We start from the raw sequence: 18,812 nt of genomic DNA on the forward strand, positions 1-18,812 counted from the left end.
ATTTCACTCATTTAACTGAACAAAGCTAAAATCAAAAGGATGGAAATCTGCCAATTTTATTTGTCAGAATATTCATACTACATATTTTTTTTTAAATCACATACAGTTAATGTTGTTTTTGAAGGAAGTACAATAATATTGACATTCTGCCATTTACAAAAGTGTCAATCATAAATCAACAATCACAGATTAGTTTAAGGCTTCAAATGCAGCAGAAATGTGGAAATGATCCACTGTCTAGGAGACGTTTTACAGCAGTTGTCCTAATTTAAAGCCATGTGAACATTCAGTCATCTTTAACTTCGACATATTATAATGAGAACAAAAGTAAAGGAAAGCTGCATAGAGTGAAGGTCCAAGAAGGAGCAGCAACAAAGTTAGTAAGGTTTTGGCTCAAAGAAGGATGCAACAAGTCGGCAAACTAACAGTTTCCCTGAAATACTGAACAATATGCAGCAGAGCGGAAGGCCACTATTTGTTCACAAGATGCTTAAAGGATGTGGCTGGTGATTTTCTATAGTTCCCTTATTGTCAACAAATCTCATGTGAAGAGCCAAAAGAACAATGAACTCATCCTACTCACAAGCATTGTCAATAAGAATGTAAACTACCGCCTCCACCAACCAGTCAAGTTGTTTTTTTGGTGAAATGGAAGTTATCACTATATTGACATGTATGATTCCAGTGAATAATTTCCAGTGAGAAACACGCTGTGTTCACTTAGAAACTATTTTTACAGAGGAGTACAGAGGACTGATAGAGAGTTTCGTCACATGGTGCAATGATAATCACCTGAAGCTCAATATCAGCAAAACCAATGAGCTTGTGGTGGACTACCAGAGGAACAGGAGGCCTCCTGTCCTGGTTGTCACCCAGGAGGGTGGACTCATACAAATACCTTGGGGTCTAAATCAATGTCATTACATCATCATTTTATCCTATTAGACATTTATGTGAAACTTTGTCATAATTGGCCAATGAATTCTTGAGTTATTGCCAAAGACGTGTTTTGTGAGGTCACAGTGACCTTGGCCTTTGACCTTTGACCAACAAAATCTAATCAGTTCATCCTTGAGTCCAAGTGGCCATGTGTGTCAATATCCTCAAGGCATTCCTGAGATATTGTGTTCATGATAGTACGGGACGAACGGACGGACAACCTGAAAACATAATGCCATAAAAATATAGAAAATCGCCAGTCAAATCCTTTAATTCTTGAGTACTGCTGTTGCATATTTCTGTAGATTTTCAAAGGGAAACCTAACCTAAAACAATTTTATTTAGCTTCTATCAAAGTCACCTTTTACAGGTTTACTTGGAATAACCTTTAATATCACAGCACAATCTAAGGCCAAGTCAGAACCAGAAGTTATCTTCTACAGTGCTCCACCTTAGAACGGTCTCAGCTTCTGGCAAACATTACAAAAAAAGTCATGTGCCTTAACATTAGCTCAGTTTAAATGCAGATTAATACTGTCAGGATTAAAAAAATTGAAAAAATAAAATTAAACAAACTCATTAGAAACATGAAAATCTGAGAATCAGGGAAAATATATACATCCAAAAAACCAATTTACACCCATAAAAATAACTGAAAAGTTTAGTGATTTTTTTGAAATGCCAAAACCAGTGGATATCACCCCTGGTGGTGATTCTGTACACTTGCATTGATCTGTGCTGAGAGAAAACATGATTATTGCTAGCTGTCGGCTATTAACTGCTGGTTTGTCAGCTGCGTGTGCATTAATGTTCCAACCAGGGCTGACAGGTTAAAGCTAAATGTGCACATTAGCCTGTTGTCAGCTCCTCTGCGTCCTGCTGTGAGTATTTAAAGCTGAGATGTGGTGGCCAGGTGAAACATCTCATGCAGGGTGTTAGAGAAGTTGTTGAATAATGTTGCTGCGTCTGTCTGATGGTAAGATTTCCAAGCGGAGAGGGAGATCACAATCCTGGAGGGAGGAAAGACAGCGTGGATTTCAGGGAAGGTATACAGAATTCCAAACGTTTAACCGCTTGATCAATAATTAGATGATTTTCTTATGATGGTGAAAACGGACACGTGTTTTTAACTGGTTTAATCTGTCCAAAGGTAGAACTTTGCAGTAACGATTCAACTTAAGTGTTAACACCCCACACAGAAATCAGGACAGTTGGAGCAAAAGGTTTTCAGAGGGAAACAGCGATATGTTTTTGTTTTTTCCCCACCTGTCATCTCTGATGCGGTAGAAGAAGCCATAACCATGGTGCACCATGGGAGCTACAGCCCCGAGGACTGTGGTGTAGCCCACCAGACTGGACGACAGCACAAAGTTCCCGCCACCGCCGCTGCAGACACAAACACAGTTCAGACAGGCAGAGAGACCTCGCTAGTACTTTTCAACTTTAATGCGATGTCTGAAGTCTGTTTGATAATATCTGTGTTACCGTTTAGTTTTATCAGAATGTTTGTTATGCTGCAGTATTAATTTTTCTATTCATCCCTTAAAGTCTCAGATCTTATCAAATTAACGTGTTGTTCAAAGTTACAGTGAAACTGCATAGATGTACTGTAAAACCTCGACCAATATGGGATCTTTGATCTGTCAAACACATGAGAGATAAACTCTTAACAAATTATATGTATTTCTGGCAGTGAATTTTGGATTAAAGAGTTGTGACAAAGGAGCAAGATATTTTACATTTGAACACCTTCACTATCAAAGAAGACAGTAAAGGGAAAATTAAAACATAAATAATAATAAAATAAAAAACATAAAGACAACTAAACTATCTGAAAGCTGAGTAAGGGTTAAAATAAATAAAAATACAGTGTATAAAAGTGTTTTATGCTGTGCTTTTTTGTGCTTTTTTCATATAGACCAACAAACAAGCCTCTGTGGATATGATGTAGCAGTGATTAGCCAACATCAGTTGACATTATGGGTCTGCTGATATATATTTTGCTTCCACAGACCTTTCTGACAGCAGACACTTTGACATAGCAGAGGTGTAATTAATAACACCAATTGATGGCTGTATTCTATGAGGTGAGCAGGGTCCAGGTCTGTGTAGCCTCACATGAGAATATCACCATTCTCAAATTTGCTGATGACACAACGGTCTCATCAATAACAACGATGAGTCAGTCTATCGCAGGGAGGAGGAAAACCTGGTGCTACGGTGTCAAAACAACTTGACACTCTGTCAGTGAGACAAACGAGGTGATATTGGACCTGAGGAAGGAGAGGAGTCGTCACCACCTCCCACCAGTGAACATTGGTGAGTCTGAGGCGGAAAAGGTTTAACACCTTCAAGTTCCTCACGTTGTCATCAACACAACTCTTCAACTTCTACTGGTGCACCATTGAGACCATTCTCACCAGCAGCATCACAGGACAACAACAGTATACAAGCAGGCTGTAAACACCTGCAGAGAGTAATGAAGTCAACCCAGCACATCACAGGAACAGCCCTCCCATTGCTGCAGGATATCTACCAGCCGAGAGTCCTAAGAAGAGCCCACAACACCATCAAAAACCCCACCCATCCCAAGCACCACCTCTTCACACTCCTGCCATCTGGCAGATGATACAGGAGCCTGACATGCAGAACCTCAAGGCTCAAAGATAGTTTCTAACCCCAGGGCATGAAGCTGATTAACATCTGCTTAGTCACTGTGCCCTCCTACTCACCCATATAACCAAACAAAGGACTTAATGCAACTTTGCACACGTCTGAACAATGTGCAGACGTGTGCAATTGTCATTCCGTACATACTTTTATACTGTTCTTAGCACTGTTATCTGTTATCACCTTGTCTACCTCAGTATGTATGGATGTATGTGAGTGGTGGGTGGTATAAAAAAATACTTTTTTTAAATTAAACTTAGTTTCTAGTATATTTTAAACAGAGTAATTGACAGCATCAGGTAGAGACATAGCAAACTAAGAATTTCATTGCAATAAAGTCTTTTATTGCAAATCCTTTAATTTCTTAATTTTCCATGTACACCTAGAGGTAAATGATGATATAACGAGTAAAGCGGGGTCATCAAATAGGTTTAACCATGGGGCAGTTTGTTTCAGCATTGTTCACTGGGTGGCGGTTACATTCTAAAGCACAAAGAAACACGCCCACACCTCCATACAACCCTGTGGGAATGTGCCGCATTGCCAGATTTGGTGTGAATGCAGCCTTACATGTAAACTAGGTGTATGAATGGTACTAAAACAAAGTTTACTTTGCTTCACCATCATCATATTACAATTATTACAATCATCTTACATAGCCAAAAACAAATACCTCATTGCTATGCATCCTGCAAACAGCTGTGTTTCAAAAAGAAAAATAGTACTAAAAATAAGTAGCTCTGCACTACCATGAAAGTTCCTTGTAGTGACTTTAAATGAGTCTTTTACTTATATTATCTATAGTTCTATTAAACAAAGTTTTGATGTATGAAAGTGGAAACTTTTCAGACACACTTTTTCCAGAAAATAAATTTGCTTTACAAACTATACCTCTTTGCGTAGAGGGGATCCATGAAGAGATCAGGAGTGGGAAGTCCCTCCTCCTTGGCGAGAAGATAAAGCCCAAAAAGATGCCTGTCAAAACCTGGTAATAAAAAATAAATAAAACATATAAAAGATCACATGGATTGATATCACAGTCATACACATACTGTAAGAGCACCCACATTAACATTTAAAGAACATGTAAGCCAAACAAACATTCACAGAGAAAAAAGAAAAAGTCTTCTGCCACCAGCAGTTGGTTTTAGTTGAACATCCTGTTGCTAGTAGCAACCACTAAAGGACATTGCTACTTCGACTTATTTCTCATATCTGTGACCAAGCAAATGTTGGCAGGCATCTTTTATCCACTCCCCAAATGCCCCTGCCCCTATTTAACTGTTTTGTGATTGTTGTTTTAATCTGAGATGTTAATTTAGTTTACTGCTAACCAAGCTAACCATTATACTAGCCACCAGAGGCTAGTTGCTAATACAACATACTAGCAAGCGACTGATGAATTACTGCTGGGCATTGTATTTCTTTTTACTTTTAGTCTTTTGGAGTCTATGTATGTATATATATATATATATATATATATATATGCTCACTTAATTACTGTGTTGTACTTACTATTGGGACTTAAAGGACAGGTTCGCCAAATTTTACTTTCTTAAAACAATAGCCAGCTGCCCATATGAACATTGAAACAGGTTTTGTATACTGTAATCATTCCTGCTGTTTATGCTGGTGACATTTTTCTGGCTTCTTTCTGGTATGAGGAACAATGTACGCTAACTAATCTGACAGCTAGTTTGCCCTCTTGTGAATCCATCTCTGGCTGTTCCTGTACAATTTGATGGATTTTTGACTGAACTTATGATGACTTGTAATCACTATCATTAAAATTGTTTTCCAATACAGTTTTACAACTGTTCCCAGCAAACTTAAAATCCTCCTGTTTTTAACCATTATTGGAAGCTTGTTAAACTAGGTTAGCTTACAAACAGTTTCCATTACTGGAATAATGAGAGCTGCTAAGAAAGGATGGTCTAACTAACAATGACATGAAAACATTCAACCAATAACACACATGTAAAATACACCAACCTTTTCCTTCCTGGGCTTCAGCCATCAGTTTGTTGTGTTTATTGAAGGCCAGCAGCATGGCTTTCCTCTTGACATCAATCTAACAGAAGAATGTTAAAGTGACATGTGAAATAAACAAAGACTGCTTCTGTCTCTTTTCTTTCTGTGATTTTGCCACAGTGCATGTTCTCACATATATACACACACACTCACATTGCATTTAGGGTCCGTCATGGCTTTACACCAGTTCACGGCCTCTTGGGTGCAGGATCGCATCGTCTCTGTCCTGCCATGGTAGAACTTGCGAGTCATCGCTGTCTCATAACAGCTTCCTGGCCTGAGAGAGGGAAGAAGAGGTATTCAAAGTCATTTACCTAGTAGATTTCAAATATCAGGAAAGGCACTTCTTTAGCCAATACCAAACCTTTTGTGTATTTTGTAGTAGGCTAACTGCATCGCCAGTTGAATAAAGGTATCAGGATGCAGTTTCTTCTGTTTGATGGCTGCTTTTCCAAACCCAGTGAAGGCGTAACACACAACCTGGAGATCCTTTGTCTGTAAAACCAGTCACATAGTGAGGAAAGTCACACAGCTGTAACTATGGATATGTCATATTATGTTAAGTTTATTTTTGCAGTGGCATTACATTTAATATTGGCTCACCGTCTCCAGGTATTGCTGTTTGGCGTGGCTGATGTCACTTCGGACTTTTTGGTCCAGAGTAAAAACCAGTTCCTCTGGAAGGGGCATGGGTCTGACTGTGCCTGGACCCTAAAAAGCAAAGACATTAATGAAAAGTGTGAAAAGTGGCGGAAGACATAGAATTATCCTTAGCAATAACAGCTATCTCAGTTTAATTACAAAATAAAGAAAGAGTTTACCTTCCATTTCCCTTCTGTAGCTTTGACTTGCTGGTCTATATACCAACACATGGACACCAGAACCATGGCATCATATGGTGCATGCTGCAAAACAATTTTAATACATTACTTTTTACCCTTTAAGAATAATGACATTTTTAAACTTTTAATTATTTGCTTTTGGACAACATCTGTCCAAGAAGATGAGCAGCATGAATACCTTGAATTTCAAAACTTGTCATAAAGGCTTTTTACAAACGTTCACAGTCTCTAAACTCTTGTAGCACAACGCACACTCATACAAACTCACATCACAAGTGGATCCAAAAGTGCCATCTGAAAAAACGATGGAATTGTACGATTTGTCTCCCCAGCGGATGGTGGGGTTGCCTATAAGGGATTCCAGGGTCACCTAGATTCAGAATCGCAAAGTCACATAATCGCACACAACTCAAAGCAGGCAGTGAACAGCGAGTCATGAAATCAGAAATATTAAAAATTTGTGCAGCACATACATTCGTGTAGTTCTCTGGACTGGAGTAGGGTTTCGTTTCATCCAGAGATATGACGAACAGGCTGCTCTGGATAGTTTCTAGGATCGTCTTATTGTGTGGATCAATGCTTATTAGATACTCTCTGGCCTGCAGAGGAAGCAAACAAAGAAGTGCTGATCCTCCGGTAAGCTTTTGTTAAACAAGAACTTTTTCACAAGTGTGATCCATAATCTGTTTGAGATCTTATTTGCCAAGATGTACGCAGAGTTCTCCAAACCTGAGCACCCTCACCTTCGCCCAACGAGTCCTTTCATCTGAGGTGAGAGCAGACACACCGTCTCCCTCTGGCTCCCCCTCACAACAATCTTTCACATAGCTCAGCTGCCTACAGAGGTTAAAACACACACACATAAAATAAAACAAGGCGACATTCAACTCTGAGTGCTTCCTCCTCTCCTAGTTCATTCTCTTGGAGACTAACTTTCATATTTGGGTATTATTCTTGAGTGGTATTGTGTATTTGTGAGTAACTAATACCTGAGTAGTTCTGGGGGTGTGAGGATTTGTCCGTCACACATCGCGTCAAATACAAATAGCCTTCCACGACACATCACTACTATATGAGACGGACAGGGACCCTCACGCTCTGTGACACAGCACAAAGTGCACATTATGAGTGATATGCAAGCTGAGACAGTGGGATAAAGTTGCTATGCAGACGTGTTTGAGAATTAGAAATAAAAGCTGAGTCTGTTATACCTGTCTTGAAGTAGTTGTGAATGGTGTCCTTCGTAACTCCGGGGACTCTGCAGGTGCAGAACATCATTCTGAACTGGTCCATATCTAATGCTGTTTTGCCAGATTTCTGAGGAGCCAGCCTCTCCCTAAAACACGCAGAGGAAGAAAAAGAAAACAAAGCATGATATACTTACAGTAGGTGACTTCATGTGAGAGGTTTACAAACAGAAAAAAACAGCTTGTAAGAGTGTGTGTGAACATGACTTACGTGCGGATCAGGTTCCAGTACTGCAGAGTGTGCCATGTGCTAATACTGGCCCTCTGCAGATGAGTTCCCTCTGCAGGGGGCCAGTAGTGCTCAAGGTAGGGAGCAGGACCACCAAAGTTCACATTCAGCTGAGAGGGGATGCGCAACTCCAGATAAGCACTGTCTAACCACCATTCTTCCAGCTGGGGAATAAAAAACAAACAGTTACAGAGGGGATCTCTAAGACAGAAACAAGACATTTACAGCTCAGTTACATACCCAGTTCTTCTTTGTCTTTGCTCTCTGCAGTAGTTTCTGATGCAGCTCTTTGCCAACACCCTCTTGAAATTTCTTCACAGTGTCCACTGTAGCCTTAAACTCCTTCTCAGAGGCAAACGGACGCACTGATGGAAAACATAGCGATGCAAAATTAGTCAGTCAGTCTGTCAAGAAGGAGCACCAGCTGCCTGTCGTTGTGTTGTGCAACTTGAGAATCTGTAAATTTAATTCAAACTTTGCAGCTCATGTAAATGTACAAAATGCCTACATATTCAGTTAATATGAAATACACAAACATACTAAAACACTTACACGATATTGACACATTTGCAAATGTCCTGTTATAATATTCACAATTCATGGTTTTCATATTTCACAATAAATGGTTGACAGAAACTTGAACGCCTCCGAGCAACGTTTTCCAGGGAGAAGAACTGTTGCACCTTTAACACATAGAGATCTGAGGACCTGATGTATACTGATGAATTGAATTGCTTTATTTAATGTTAGTTTTGATGCTCTATTTTAATCTAAAACAATAACCTTTCCATTCTCTAAAACTTTTTTAGGCCTTATTTTATTCTAATTTACACATTTTCAGGCATATTCAAAGTCACTGGGAACTTGTTTTCTCATCTTAACTACTGGCCAAACCCACCAGTAACCAGTTTAAGCCATGCTCTAGTCTACAAAGATGAGGGCTTTGCAGGGTTGAAAGGCAAAAAAAACATATCACTTCTCACACCATTAGTTTTAATATTTCTTGACAGGAGAGTTGATATTTGCCTTAAAAACAAATAGCAGTAATTGAGGCGAGCAGTAAAAGCCATGTGGGATTTCCTTAATTAATTACTTCAAACAGCAGGTTGTACACAGTTTCCGTCCTACCTGCATCCAGGTACTTGGAAAGGCTGCCCTCTAGTGATGGTACAGGAAGAGGGGGCAGGCTGCTTTGGTACTGGAAGGTCCGCTCTGGCAGGGACTCTGACAAATTATTAGCCATTTCTTCTGCCTGTAGTACAAGTAAATGTCAGACTGACACAAAGCTGAGTTGTTGTGACTGATATCACTGATATGATAAAGTGTGACTCATTTACAGCCCACAGCATCAGAAGTTGCTCCTGAGGAATTCTTCCTGATGACTGATACAAAACTAAACATTTGTAATAATCTTGTCCTGAGTCAAATGATTCAGATTGTCTCAAAAATATGCAGAAAATTCAAAATGTAAGGACCAAAAAACACATGTGTCAGCCACTAAAGTTTATATGTAACTGTTTAGTCTGAACAACCAAATATCCCTTTGAAAAAAATCTATTACTGAATTAGCAGAACACTATAGAAAGATTTGCTTTGGACATGATCATACAATGTTTTTACAATGCACACAATGTGTTTTTTGTCTTACATGATTATGGCCATTTTCATACAGATTTCACATATCATCACTACATTTAGTATGTTTTAAAAGTATGTTTCCAGAGTATCTGTTGATCCAAGCCTTTTCTGTGTACTTCGTGTCATTTAATGCCTGTATTCATGCACATATTGAGCATACTAAATTCTCTCACTTTTTTGCATTTCACAGCTCCCTTTCTTTTTTTTAGTAAATCTACATACTTTACATAATATGTTTTGTATATGGCACACCTGGAAAAATAACACACTGTATGATGGTGGCCATAATCACAGGCTATTTATTTCAGATTGACAGTCATTTTTTCCCTTTAACAATCTTAACTAGTTTTGAAACATTTAGTTATTTAATCAATAAGCCAAATGACAAAAAGTTAGCAAATTTTGATCATCAAATTTTAGCAAATTCTTTCTTAAGTCCTCTACCAAGCAAAAATACCAAACATTTACTGTTTTCACAAACAACAAACAAGCCACTTCAAGATTTGACTCAGGCTTTTGGAGGCAATTGTTCACTATTTTTTCATATTTGATAGATCCATCAATGAACCAAAATATGGTTTAACAATCGTTTGAAATATGACTGTTGACAATAAAACAACATAAAACAACTATTATTTTCAGCCATAAATTTAATCAGATATGAAGTGCATACAGTCGTAACCATTAAAACATCAGCAATAATACTCGTATATGGAGCTTCGTGTATGACACCTGTGCAGGTGTAATAACTTTGAGTTTCACTGTGGCCACAGTCTACTTAACATTTCATGAAATACTCTAACGGATCTACTCTTTTGTGCCATTTTCCCACACCCACAGCTCTACTATAGCATATTAAGTAGCTTTAAAAGGCTGTGTTGCCATTTTAATCCATTAACTCCTTTTTAGAACTACAAGACTCCACAGATGCTGTCAAACTAGAGTAACGTTAACTTGGCTAAAAGCGCCCAATTTCACGGAAATAGAAACTACAACTAAAACTACAACTCTGTTTGTTGAAAGCAGACAGAAAAATGAGTTTTTACTCGTTTAGTATTCACTCAATAGGACCAAACTGTTTCCAGTTAGCTGGAAACATAAAGTTGCTCTGGCTTCATCAACAACAGCTTTTCTCTTGTATACGCTACGTTAAAGTTGCTTTAAAAACATAATTCATCGCTTTCAATCAGCTCACCTTCAGGATATGTTGACTTTACATAAACACAACCCAACACAGCAGAAGTGGTGTAGATATACGCTCTCTGTAGTCTTTAGTGGGCTCTGAGTGTGATGTTGTGCTCAGCAGCAGCTCCTCTCTTCACCTTTACCCTACTGAACTACTGTCCCACTGCCAGCACGGAAGACCCGACTGCGCATGCGTGGACGACTGCGCCAGTGTCATGGTAACCCTAGATATAAGAAACTCTCGCGAGCCACTTCAAAATTTTCTTGTCTCGCTGTTTTATGACGTGACAACGATGTGGTTAAAGTCTGGTTAGATTTGAGCACAAACCCCACTTGGTTAGAGTTAGTGAAAGATCATGGTTTGGGTTAAAATGATCGCTTGAAACGTGGTGTGGGTTAGTTACTATTTCCTTACAAATGTCGCGAGAGTTCCACAAATTTCGCAACTCTAGGGTTACCATCTCGACGACCCAGCACTTGACCCACATTTCATTTTTATCAGGGAAATAATGAACCGTTCAAAGTTTGTTCAAAGTTCAAAGAGTTTGTGGACTGCACAGAGGTGAGACTGGGACTAGTTTAGGGGCTGTGGCAGCAAACAGCACAGAGATAATGAGACATATATACATATTTATTTAGTTCAAAATACAAAATGTGCAATACATTTCACTCATTGCTCATTGCTGTATATTTGAACAAGCTGTATATACTATACACCTACCACCTATGTATGCAAGGTCCAACGTCCTTTTTTTTAACCATTTAATATTTATCTCAACACTCCTTGCACTCTTCACTTATTTGCACTGTTTGAATCCTGTTTATAGTTCACAGAAACGGGTTCACCTGTATATAGTCGTTCATTGTCGTTGTGTAAGATTGTTGTGTTGTTATTTTGTGTAAGTACATTGAGAGCCACTAAACCGTAGTGAAATTCTTTATATGCGTAAACATACTTGGCCAATAAAGATGATTCAGATTCTGAGATGTGAAACAAATACACACAGCACTTAATCCATACACACAGGGATTAATGAAAAAAATAATAAAATCAGTAAACACTGAAGCAGGAAAACAGATCAATGACAACTTTCTACACAGTTTGTGCAAGTACTTTTGTTCTGGTCCTGTTTTTCTATTTGGACTAGTTACCAATCAAGAGAAACTGAAACGCTACAGCATATAATGATATTATTTTAGAGCCTCCAAATTCAACATGACAAAACCTCTGCCAATGTGCCCACAGCCCAGGTCTATAAAGAAATGTTTTACTGAGTTTGGTGCAGATGAACTTGACTGACCTGCACAGAGCACTGACTTCAACCCTTCTCAAAACTCTGGGAATGAACAGGATCGCCGACTGTGAGCCAGAACCTTATCACCCATCATCAGTGGCTGACCTCACTAAAGCTCTTGTAGCTGAACGGGAGCAAATCCCTGCAGCCAGGTTTCACAATCTTGTATTAAGTTTTCCCAGAAGAGTGGAGGCTGTTACAGCAACAGATCAATGTTCAACAGTCACATACACTCTTCGTTTGACACTATTTGGACAGAACTCAGAAAGTATAAAGATTTGATACTAAAAATAGAATATTCTCTCACTGTGCTCCCACACTTAAAATTAGTAGGAGCTGGTACAGGCAGTGAGTGTGAGTGTGTGTGTGTGCGTGTGTGTTAACATAAAAGGAACAAAATTAGGTTTCACATATAATATGCACTTCTACTAAATTCTCAGTAGAAAAGAAGTACAAATAACAGAAACAATACAGTGCAGAAAGAGATTTTATTTTCTAAATATGAGCATCGATTATATTCACATTTGACAGCATTTAGTTTTTAGCTACATATCAAAGTGCACAAGTATATAGAATAGTGCTACTGCTGTGCACATTTGGATTAAAATAAGAAGACTTCATACATTAGATAAAACAGGAATTGGCAAATTTTATATTTCTGACCTTGAAAGGTGCATAGAACATAGAGTTGTATAAATTAATGGGAAAAATCTATGTAAAAAAAAGAAGATATAAAGCAGAAAGACACACAATAAAGGTGAAATTACATTTAATCCTGCATAATTATGGCCTCTGGAAGCAGAAGGCTACTTGTTATTGTTAAAGACAGCAGCAACTGTTGCAGTTATTTAGTTGGTAGTATGTTGTCATTTTATCTATTAACTGTGTCATTTCCATTTATTTCAAATCTTACATCCCATATTTGCCGATGATTTCCTTCCCAAGTGTAACATAGGCTGACATGGCATCATCCTTGGACGTTCCTGAAAGAGTGTGTAAATAAAAAAAAAACAACTTATATTAAAGTCATAAAGACTCATTTTGTTGCTCTTCTCTTAAACTCTGACTGATACACATATGAAACGCTGACATCTGAGTGATGCAGCTGAAAACTAGTAACAAGTATTTCCATTTAACAAGCATTTTCAACTTGTTACCTTTCCTGGAGTTCCAGGCGTCCCACTTGGCTTTTCCTTTTACATCCATCATTCCTGGTCTATCTAGAAATGTGGGAGTACACAGAGGGGAAATGTTCATAACATAATATATCAGGGAACACTGCATGGATGTGATTCTGTTCATTTCCTGCTCGTCATACCGGTGTTAATGTCTCCAACGACTGCCTGTTTATAAAGGCCGTACAGTTCCAGCAGCTCCTGGTCCGTCGGCCTCGTCTTCACCTTCTTCACATCATCTGCTATCTTCTCAAACTCTGCCTGCAGATGGAAGAGCACGTAATGGATTGTCAGGAAACAGACATTCAATATCGCTCCATATTTCTAATTAATTATTCAACAGTTAATGTTTCCATGAGGAAAGCTTTTTTTCTGTTCTTTGCCAAGTCTGACAGATAGATAGTTGGTGCAGTTTATAATCACAGAATATGAGAAGGTGCATATTAATTAGTTACAAACAATAGTGAATAAGAAATCTGAGCATAGTATTCGAGCCATAGTGCAGAGCCCGGGAAACCTATTGTGGCACTAGTTGAGAGATAAACAATAGGCTTTTATTCAAGACTCCAGTGCTTTTGTGCCCACTTGAATAATCTACTTTACAAAGGATCTGGGGCATTTCAGAACAGATAATTACAATTACATCAGGGGAAAACCCTTTCAGACTAAAACCCGAAAACACCTAAATTCTCAGTATATAAATTCATACGTTCTTTGAAACTATGTTCAAGTGCTGCATAAACTCACCTCTACAACTTGTTTATTAGTCAAAATGGATTTTACATGGACATGTTTTTTTTCCTCCTTTGTTAGCAGTGCTGGAAGAAGTACTGAGATCTTTTACTTACTGTAAGCATGTAAGTAAAAGTAGCAACACCACAGAAAAACAAGTAGAGGTCCTGCATTGAAATATCATTTAAGAAAATGTGTAAAAGTATTAGCTGGAAGATTTACTTAAAATATTAAAAATGGAAGTACTCGTTATGCAAAATGTATATATTTTATTATATATACAGTATACAGATATACAGTGCCTGGAAAAAGCTATTCACCACTTTAGGAATTTGTCATGTTTTGTTGTTTTTTTTCATTTGATCAAAGAGGATTTAATGTGGATTTTTTTTTACACAGATTAACAGAAAAAGATCACTCAATATCAGGATGAAAACAGATCTCTACAAAGTGATCTACATTAATTACAAATATAAAAAAATATAAGATACACCATCTGTTTTACATGTAGAATATTGATCTGAAAGTATAGCTGTGAATTAAATGCAGTGGCGCGGAAGTATAAAGTAGCATAAAATGGAAATACTCGAGTAAAAGTACCTTAAAACTGTACAGTACTTAGTAACATTCCACCACTGCTTCTCAGCCACTTCCCTGCATATTTTCTTGTTAGTCTGCTTGCATTACTGCAGCTGCAGCATCAGAAGGACCACACAGTCAGAGGTTAAACATAAATTTACACTCGGTTTTAGTATATCCACCCATCCCATACTGTCAAAGATGGATGACACCTTACACAGTAGATGGCGTATACACCCTCCTCTACACCCGTTATCCGCTATTCACAGCGACATATCAGCCTACTGATGAATCAAATGATAACAAAAGCAGCAATATTTTTTACCTGTAAAGACATTTTAGCAGCTGCAGCTCCGTGGCTAAGATGAATTTATTCACTCTGTCGTGTTGGACGGCTTTAGGCAGCTGTAATTGTAGCACAGCTGATCAATGCAATATTATCAGCCAATGAGAGGCCTGCAGAGGAGGGGGCAGAGAGCTGCGGAGGAGCTTATTGGCTGTCTGTCAACCTCACTCACTGCGACACACACACACACACACACACACACACACACACACACACACACACACACACACATTTTCCAAGTGTATTGTTTTTAATTTAAATTGATTCTGCTTTATTTATTTAATATATTTATTTTTTAAATTGATTTAATCTATTTTTATTTCTATATCTTCTTCTGTCTTGATTGTGGCTGGACCTCGTGCACTCAATAAAGAGAGAAAAATATATTGTGGTGAATTTAAAATGCTATTTAGTAGATAACACATTTAAAAAAAAAAAAAAAAAAAAAATGTCAGCCACTGGTGTGAAGAAATGTAAATTTAAAGAAGTAACAGCAAGAAATAGATTTTGGGAGGTTTTCACACACGGAGCCGTGAACGTCGCGCTGCCTCTTTAACGCCGGTGACATTTTTAAATAAAGTTATTTCATTTTAAACAAGATGGCGGCGCCCTGTGGCACAACCGTGCTGTTGTTGGATTAAAGAAGCGAAGACTGCACAGCTTTTAAAAGAAGAAAATAATATTTGATGCGTGAAAACTCAGGTAAAGTTAAGACGAAATGTTTTTGTGCTTTCTTGTTTGTCAGGTTTGCTGTTGACGTCATAATGTTTACAGTTGATGTTTAAACTTAATTTAGGTAAAAACTAGAGTGAAATTGTGCCAGTTTGACCACCACAATATTACACCATTACTATCTACCTTTAGCTTAATATTGCATGGTAATAGCCAAAACGATGTCACATTAATTATAAAGGTGCTACATTTTAAATATTTCCTTAAAATATGTATTTATTCAGTAAATTTACTCAACAACTGTGCTTAAGTACACTTTTAAGGTACTTGTACTTTACTCGAGTATTTTCATTTGATTCTACAAACCGTTATACTTTCACTCCACTACATTTCAGAGGGAAATCTTGTACTTTCTGCTCCACTACATTTGTTTGGCAGCTTTAGTTACTTTCCAGATGAAGATTTGACACAATGGATAATATACCAAGCTTTTAAAATACAACACATTGTTAAAGATGAAACCAGTGGTTTCCAAACTTTTTGGCTTTTGACGTCTTACAAAAGGCAGTGTGTAGTCGGAGTCACATTTCAGATGTCTGAGTTAACTGCTCCACCAAATAGTAATTTTTCCCTTTAAACTTTTAATATGGTTTAATTTCAATAAATGTTCAAATGATCCAAAATTTCACCAAAAATCAAAGATTAGAGAAAAAGTCCAAAACACTGAAAACAGATTTGTGTATCAGAACTTTGTTTTTCCTTCTTTTTTCTCCCATTAATCATCTCACGACCCCTCAGATTTATCTGGTGACCCTTTAGAAGGGCCCGACCCCTAGGTTGGGAATCACTGGACTAAACTAGCTTACTGTATATAAAGTAGTTCAAACTAGCTCCACCTCCAGCAGCTACAACAGTAACATGCTGCTTATACACTGATGCTTCAGTATTAATAATCTAATGATGTCATATATAATAATATATCAGCCAGAAGGAGTAAACCACTACTTTTACTGCATTTTACTGCTAATACTTATGTACTTTTACTGAAGTAGGATTTTTCATATTCATTTTCATGCTTTTACTTGTAATGGAGTATTTTTACATTGCTGTGTTGGTACTTTTACTTAAGGAAAGGATCTAAATACTTTTCCACCACTGTTTTTATTTGTATTTCAAAGGTCTAATCTTTTTATTAGAGCCTGACTGTAATGGATTTTTTGAGGCTGATTCCAACAATAATTATGTTTTAAAAAATTAGGTATGTTTTTTTAAAAAAAAAAAAAAAAAACTATATATATTTTTTAACAATCAAACATTTTTGTAGGGTATTAAATTACTATTTTTAATCTAAATTTAATCTAATTACCTCAAACATATCTAGGTGACATTTCTGACGGCAATTATCAGCCAGAATATATTAATATGAAGATACATCTCTGAAAAGATAAAATCAGCAGACATATCAATAAGGCTCTACTTGTATTTCTTGTTTACTGCAAGTTTGTGTGTCTTGATTTCAGAGGAGATATGGCCACTCCAGGAAAGCCAAGTAAAAAGGACATGAAAAGGCCGATTCAAGCCAAGACCTCCTTCACCTCACCCTTCATCCCGCAGTGGAGCCCACTTCCTCAAGAAGACATGCACTTCATCCTGAAAACTTTAAAGGAGAAACTGATCTCCACAGGCCTCGAGAAGAAAGAGGTGAAAGTGTTTCGCCCGTGGAGGAAGAAGAAAGACCAAACACCCTCGAACGCCACATCAGAGCCAGTTCCCGAGGTGAGCCAGGATAAACAGGTACACAAATCTTCTCTGAAACACGGCTGGACAGATGTGGCAGCCAGAAAACAGCTGGCCATTGGCATCAATGAGGTCACCAAAGCTCTGGAGAGGAACGAACTCAAACTGGTACTCGTGTGCAAGTCTGTGAAGCCGAAACACATGACGAGCCACCTGGTAGCGCTGAGTGCAACAAGAGGAGTGCCGGCCTGCCAGGTGCCCCGGCTGAGCCAGAGCGTGTCGGAGCCACTGGGGCTGAAAAGCGTGCTGGCCCTGGGGTTCAGGCAGTGCGCCTCCAAAGACGACGAGCTCTTCACCGACACTGTGGATGCCATTACACCCCGAGTGCCTTCGCTGTGTGTTGCATGGCTACAAGGTGCAGCCGCCGGTGTGACGCCTGAGCTTCCTGTTGACTTGGAGGAGGAAGATGAAGAGATGAGGGGCAAGAAAAGGAAACTGGAGAGTGAATCTGAGGTCACAGAATCCGCCTCCTCCTGCACTTTGCAACCTCTCAAAGTGAAAAAAATTGTTGCTAACCCTGCAAAGAAAAGAAAAACAAAGCCAGTCAAATGAAAGACTCTACCTACATATTTTAAGGACCTGTGTTTTTTTTGTGCCTGTTTTAGCTTAGTGGTTCCCAACCCATTCTGCCTTTGTGACCCCTTAAAATAAGTGATTGTTTTCCTCCTCAGATTGTTTGATTTTTAGGGATTTTTAGAGGCTTGAAGAGGTGGAAATGTTGTATATTTCATAAGAAAAAAGAGGCAGCTGGAGCTGTAATGATTAGTCTATTGACAGAAAATGAATCTAACTATTTTTTTGTCTATCTATCTAAATCTATCTAAACTATTTTTTATTATAACTATAATTCTCCTCCAGCTTCTTAAATGTGAGCATTTTCCAGTTTCTTTAGTCCTCTAAGACAGCAAATGGAATATCTTTGGGTTGTGGACTGTTGGTGGTGACAAAAGAAGACATTTTAGGTTGCATCTTAGGCAGCAGATTAATCAATAATGTAAATAATCATTAGTTGCTGCCCTCGTCCAGACCTCCAGGTTGGGAACCAGTGTCATATTCATACACACGTACATTTGCAAAAACTTGACACGTTGTTGGATGGTAATCAGTTACAGCGAAGACAATAAACTTTTATTTTTGTCAGTTATGTTACTTGTTATTTTTTGCTAGGTCAAGACAATTTACAGCACTGACTGACCTACAGAGTCATACATCAACATAATTTCATTCAATCAAAAGTCATTGTTCATTGAGAAAGTTTTGTTTCTAAAGCAAATACAATTCACAATATACTGAAATGACTTGAAACAAGTGCCTGCATGGAAGGTAGAAAGAAATGAACTCTAATATACACGGTGTTGTGGTTTGGAGAGTGATTAATGGTTTGAATTATCTGTAATAACTGAACTACAAAGTGCAAAGATGCTGATTTGACTTT

The 18,812-nt window shown here is 38.1% G+C and overlaps 3 protein-coding genes across 4 annotated transcripts; 1 reads left to right on the forward strand and 2 right to left on the reverse strand.

Annotated features, from left to right (window-relative positions):
- Nucleotides 1-40: 40 nt before the first annotated feature.
- crot (carnitine O-octanoyltransferase) lies at nucleotides 41-12,283 on the reverse strand. 2 transcript variants are annotated; one of them, XM_067601518.1, is made up of 17 exons: nucleotides 12,083-12,283; nucleotides 9,087-9,210; nucleotides 8,199-8,323; nucleotides 7,941-8,122; nucleotides 7,694-7,818; nucleotides 7,472-7,580; nucleotides 7,226-7,319; nucleotides 6,956-7,081; nucleotides 6,751-6,852; nucleotides 6,462-6,545; nucleotides 6,244-6,351; nucleotides 6,005-6,135; nucleotides 5,794-5,917; nucleotides 5,602-5,680; nucleotides 4,501-4,594; nucleotides 2,206-2,325; nucleotides 41-1,949 (listed from the first exon to the last, which is right to left on the reverse strand). In XM_067601518.1, exons 2-17 carry the CDS (start codon nucleotides 9,199-9,201, stop codon nucleotides 1,829-1,831), a joined length of 1,839 nt encoding a protein of 612 aa, XP_067457619.1. In that variant the 5' UTR covers nucleotides 9,202-9,210; nucleotides 12,083-12,283; the 3' UTR covers nucleotides 41-1,828. The 2 variants fall into 2 exon arrangements, with proteins under 2 accessions (XP_067457619.1, XP_067457618.1); XM_067601517.1 differs by lacking the exon at nucleotides 12,083-12,283 and adding an exon at nucleotides 10,792-10,953.
- A 262-nt stretch (nucleotides 12,284-12,545) lies between these two features.
- On the reverse strand, nucleotides 12,546-15,017 carry acbd7 (acyl-CoA binding domain containing 7). The gene is made up of 4 exons (XM_067601523.1): nucleotides 14,888-15,017; nucleotides 13,395-13,512; nucleotides 13,234-13,296; nucleotides 12,546-13,059 (listed from the first exon to the last, which is right to left on the reverse strand). The coding sequence occupies exons 1-4, from the start codon at nucleotides 14,897-14,899 to the stop codon at nucleotides 12,986-12,988; spliced, it is 267 nt and encodes an 88-aa protein (XP_067457624.1). The 5' UTR covers nucleotides 14,900-15,017; the 3' UTR covers nucleotides 12,546-12,985.
- A 473-nt stretch (nucleotides 15,018-15,490) lies between these two features.
- On the forward strand, nucleotides 15,491-18,521 carry rpp38 (ribonuclease P/MRP 38 subunit). The gene is made up of 2 exons (XM_067601521.1): nucleotides 15,491-15,610; nucleotides 17,101-18,521. Exon 2 carries the CDS (start codon nucleotides 17,108-17,110, stop codon nucleotides 17,927-17,929), a length of 822 nt encoding a protein of 273 aa, XP_067457622.1. The 5' UTR covers nucleotides 15,491-15,610; nucleotides 17,101-17,107; the 3' UTR covers nucleotides 17,930-18,521.
- Nucleotides 18,522-18,812: the final 291 nt, after the last annotated feature.

This window comes from Thunnus thynnus, chromosome 10 (genome assembly GCF_963924715.1).
Source record: "Thunnus thynnus chromosome 10, fThuThy2.1, whole genome shotgun sequence".
NCBI lineage: Eukaryota > Metazoa > Chordata > Actinopteri > Scombriformes > Scombridae > Thunnus > Thunnus thynnus.

Bases quoted from the DNA above. Each gene is read 5' to 3' on its own strand.
- crot (XM_067601518.1), bottom strand. From the start codon at position 9,201: ATGGCTAATAATTTGTCAGAGTCCCTGCCAGAGCGGACCTTCCAGTAC. The intron at 6,546-6,750 runs GTGAGTTTGTAT...ATTGTTTTGCAG, and splicing joins CTTTTGGATCCACTTGTGAT to CATGCACCATATGATGCCAT. The intron at 4,595-5,601 runs GTTGGTGTATTT...TTTTATTACCAG, and splicing joins TGAAGCCCAGGAAGGAAAAG to GTTTTGACAGGCATCTTTTT.
- acbd7 (XM_067601523.1), bottom strand. The intron at 13,297-13,394 runs GTATGACGAGCA...CCACATTTCTAG, and splicing joins CGTTGGAGACATTAACACCG to ATAGACCAGGAATGATGGAT. The intron at 13,060-13,233 runs GTAACAAGTTGA...ACACTCTTTCAG, and splicing joins CGCCTGGAACTCCAGGAAAG to GAACGTCCAAGGATGATGCC.
- rpp38 (XM_067601521.1), top strand. From the start codon at position 17,108: ATGGCCACTCCAGGAAAGCCAAGTAAAAAGGACATGAAAAGGCCGATT.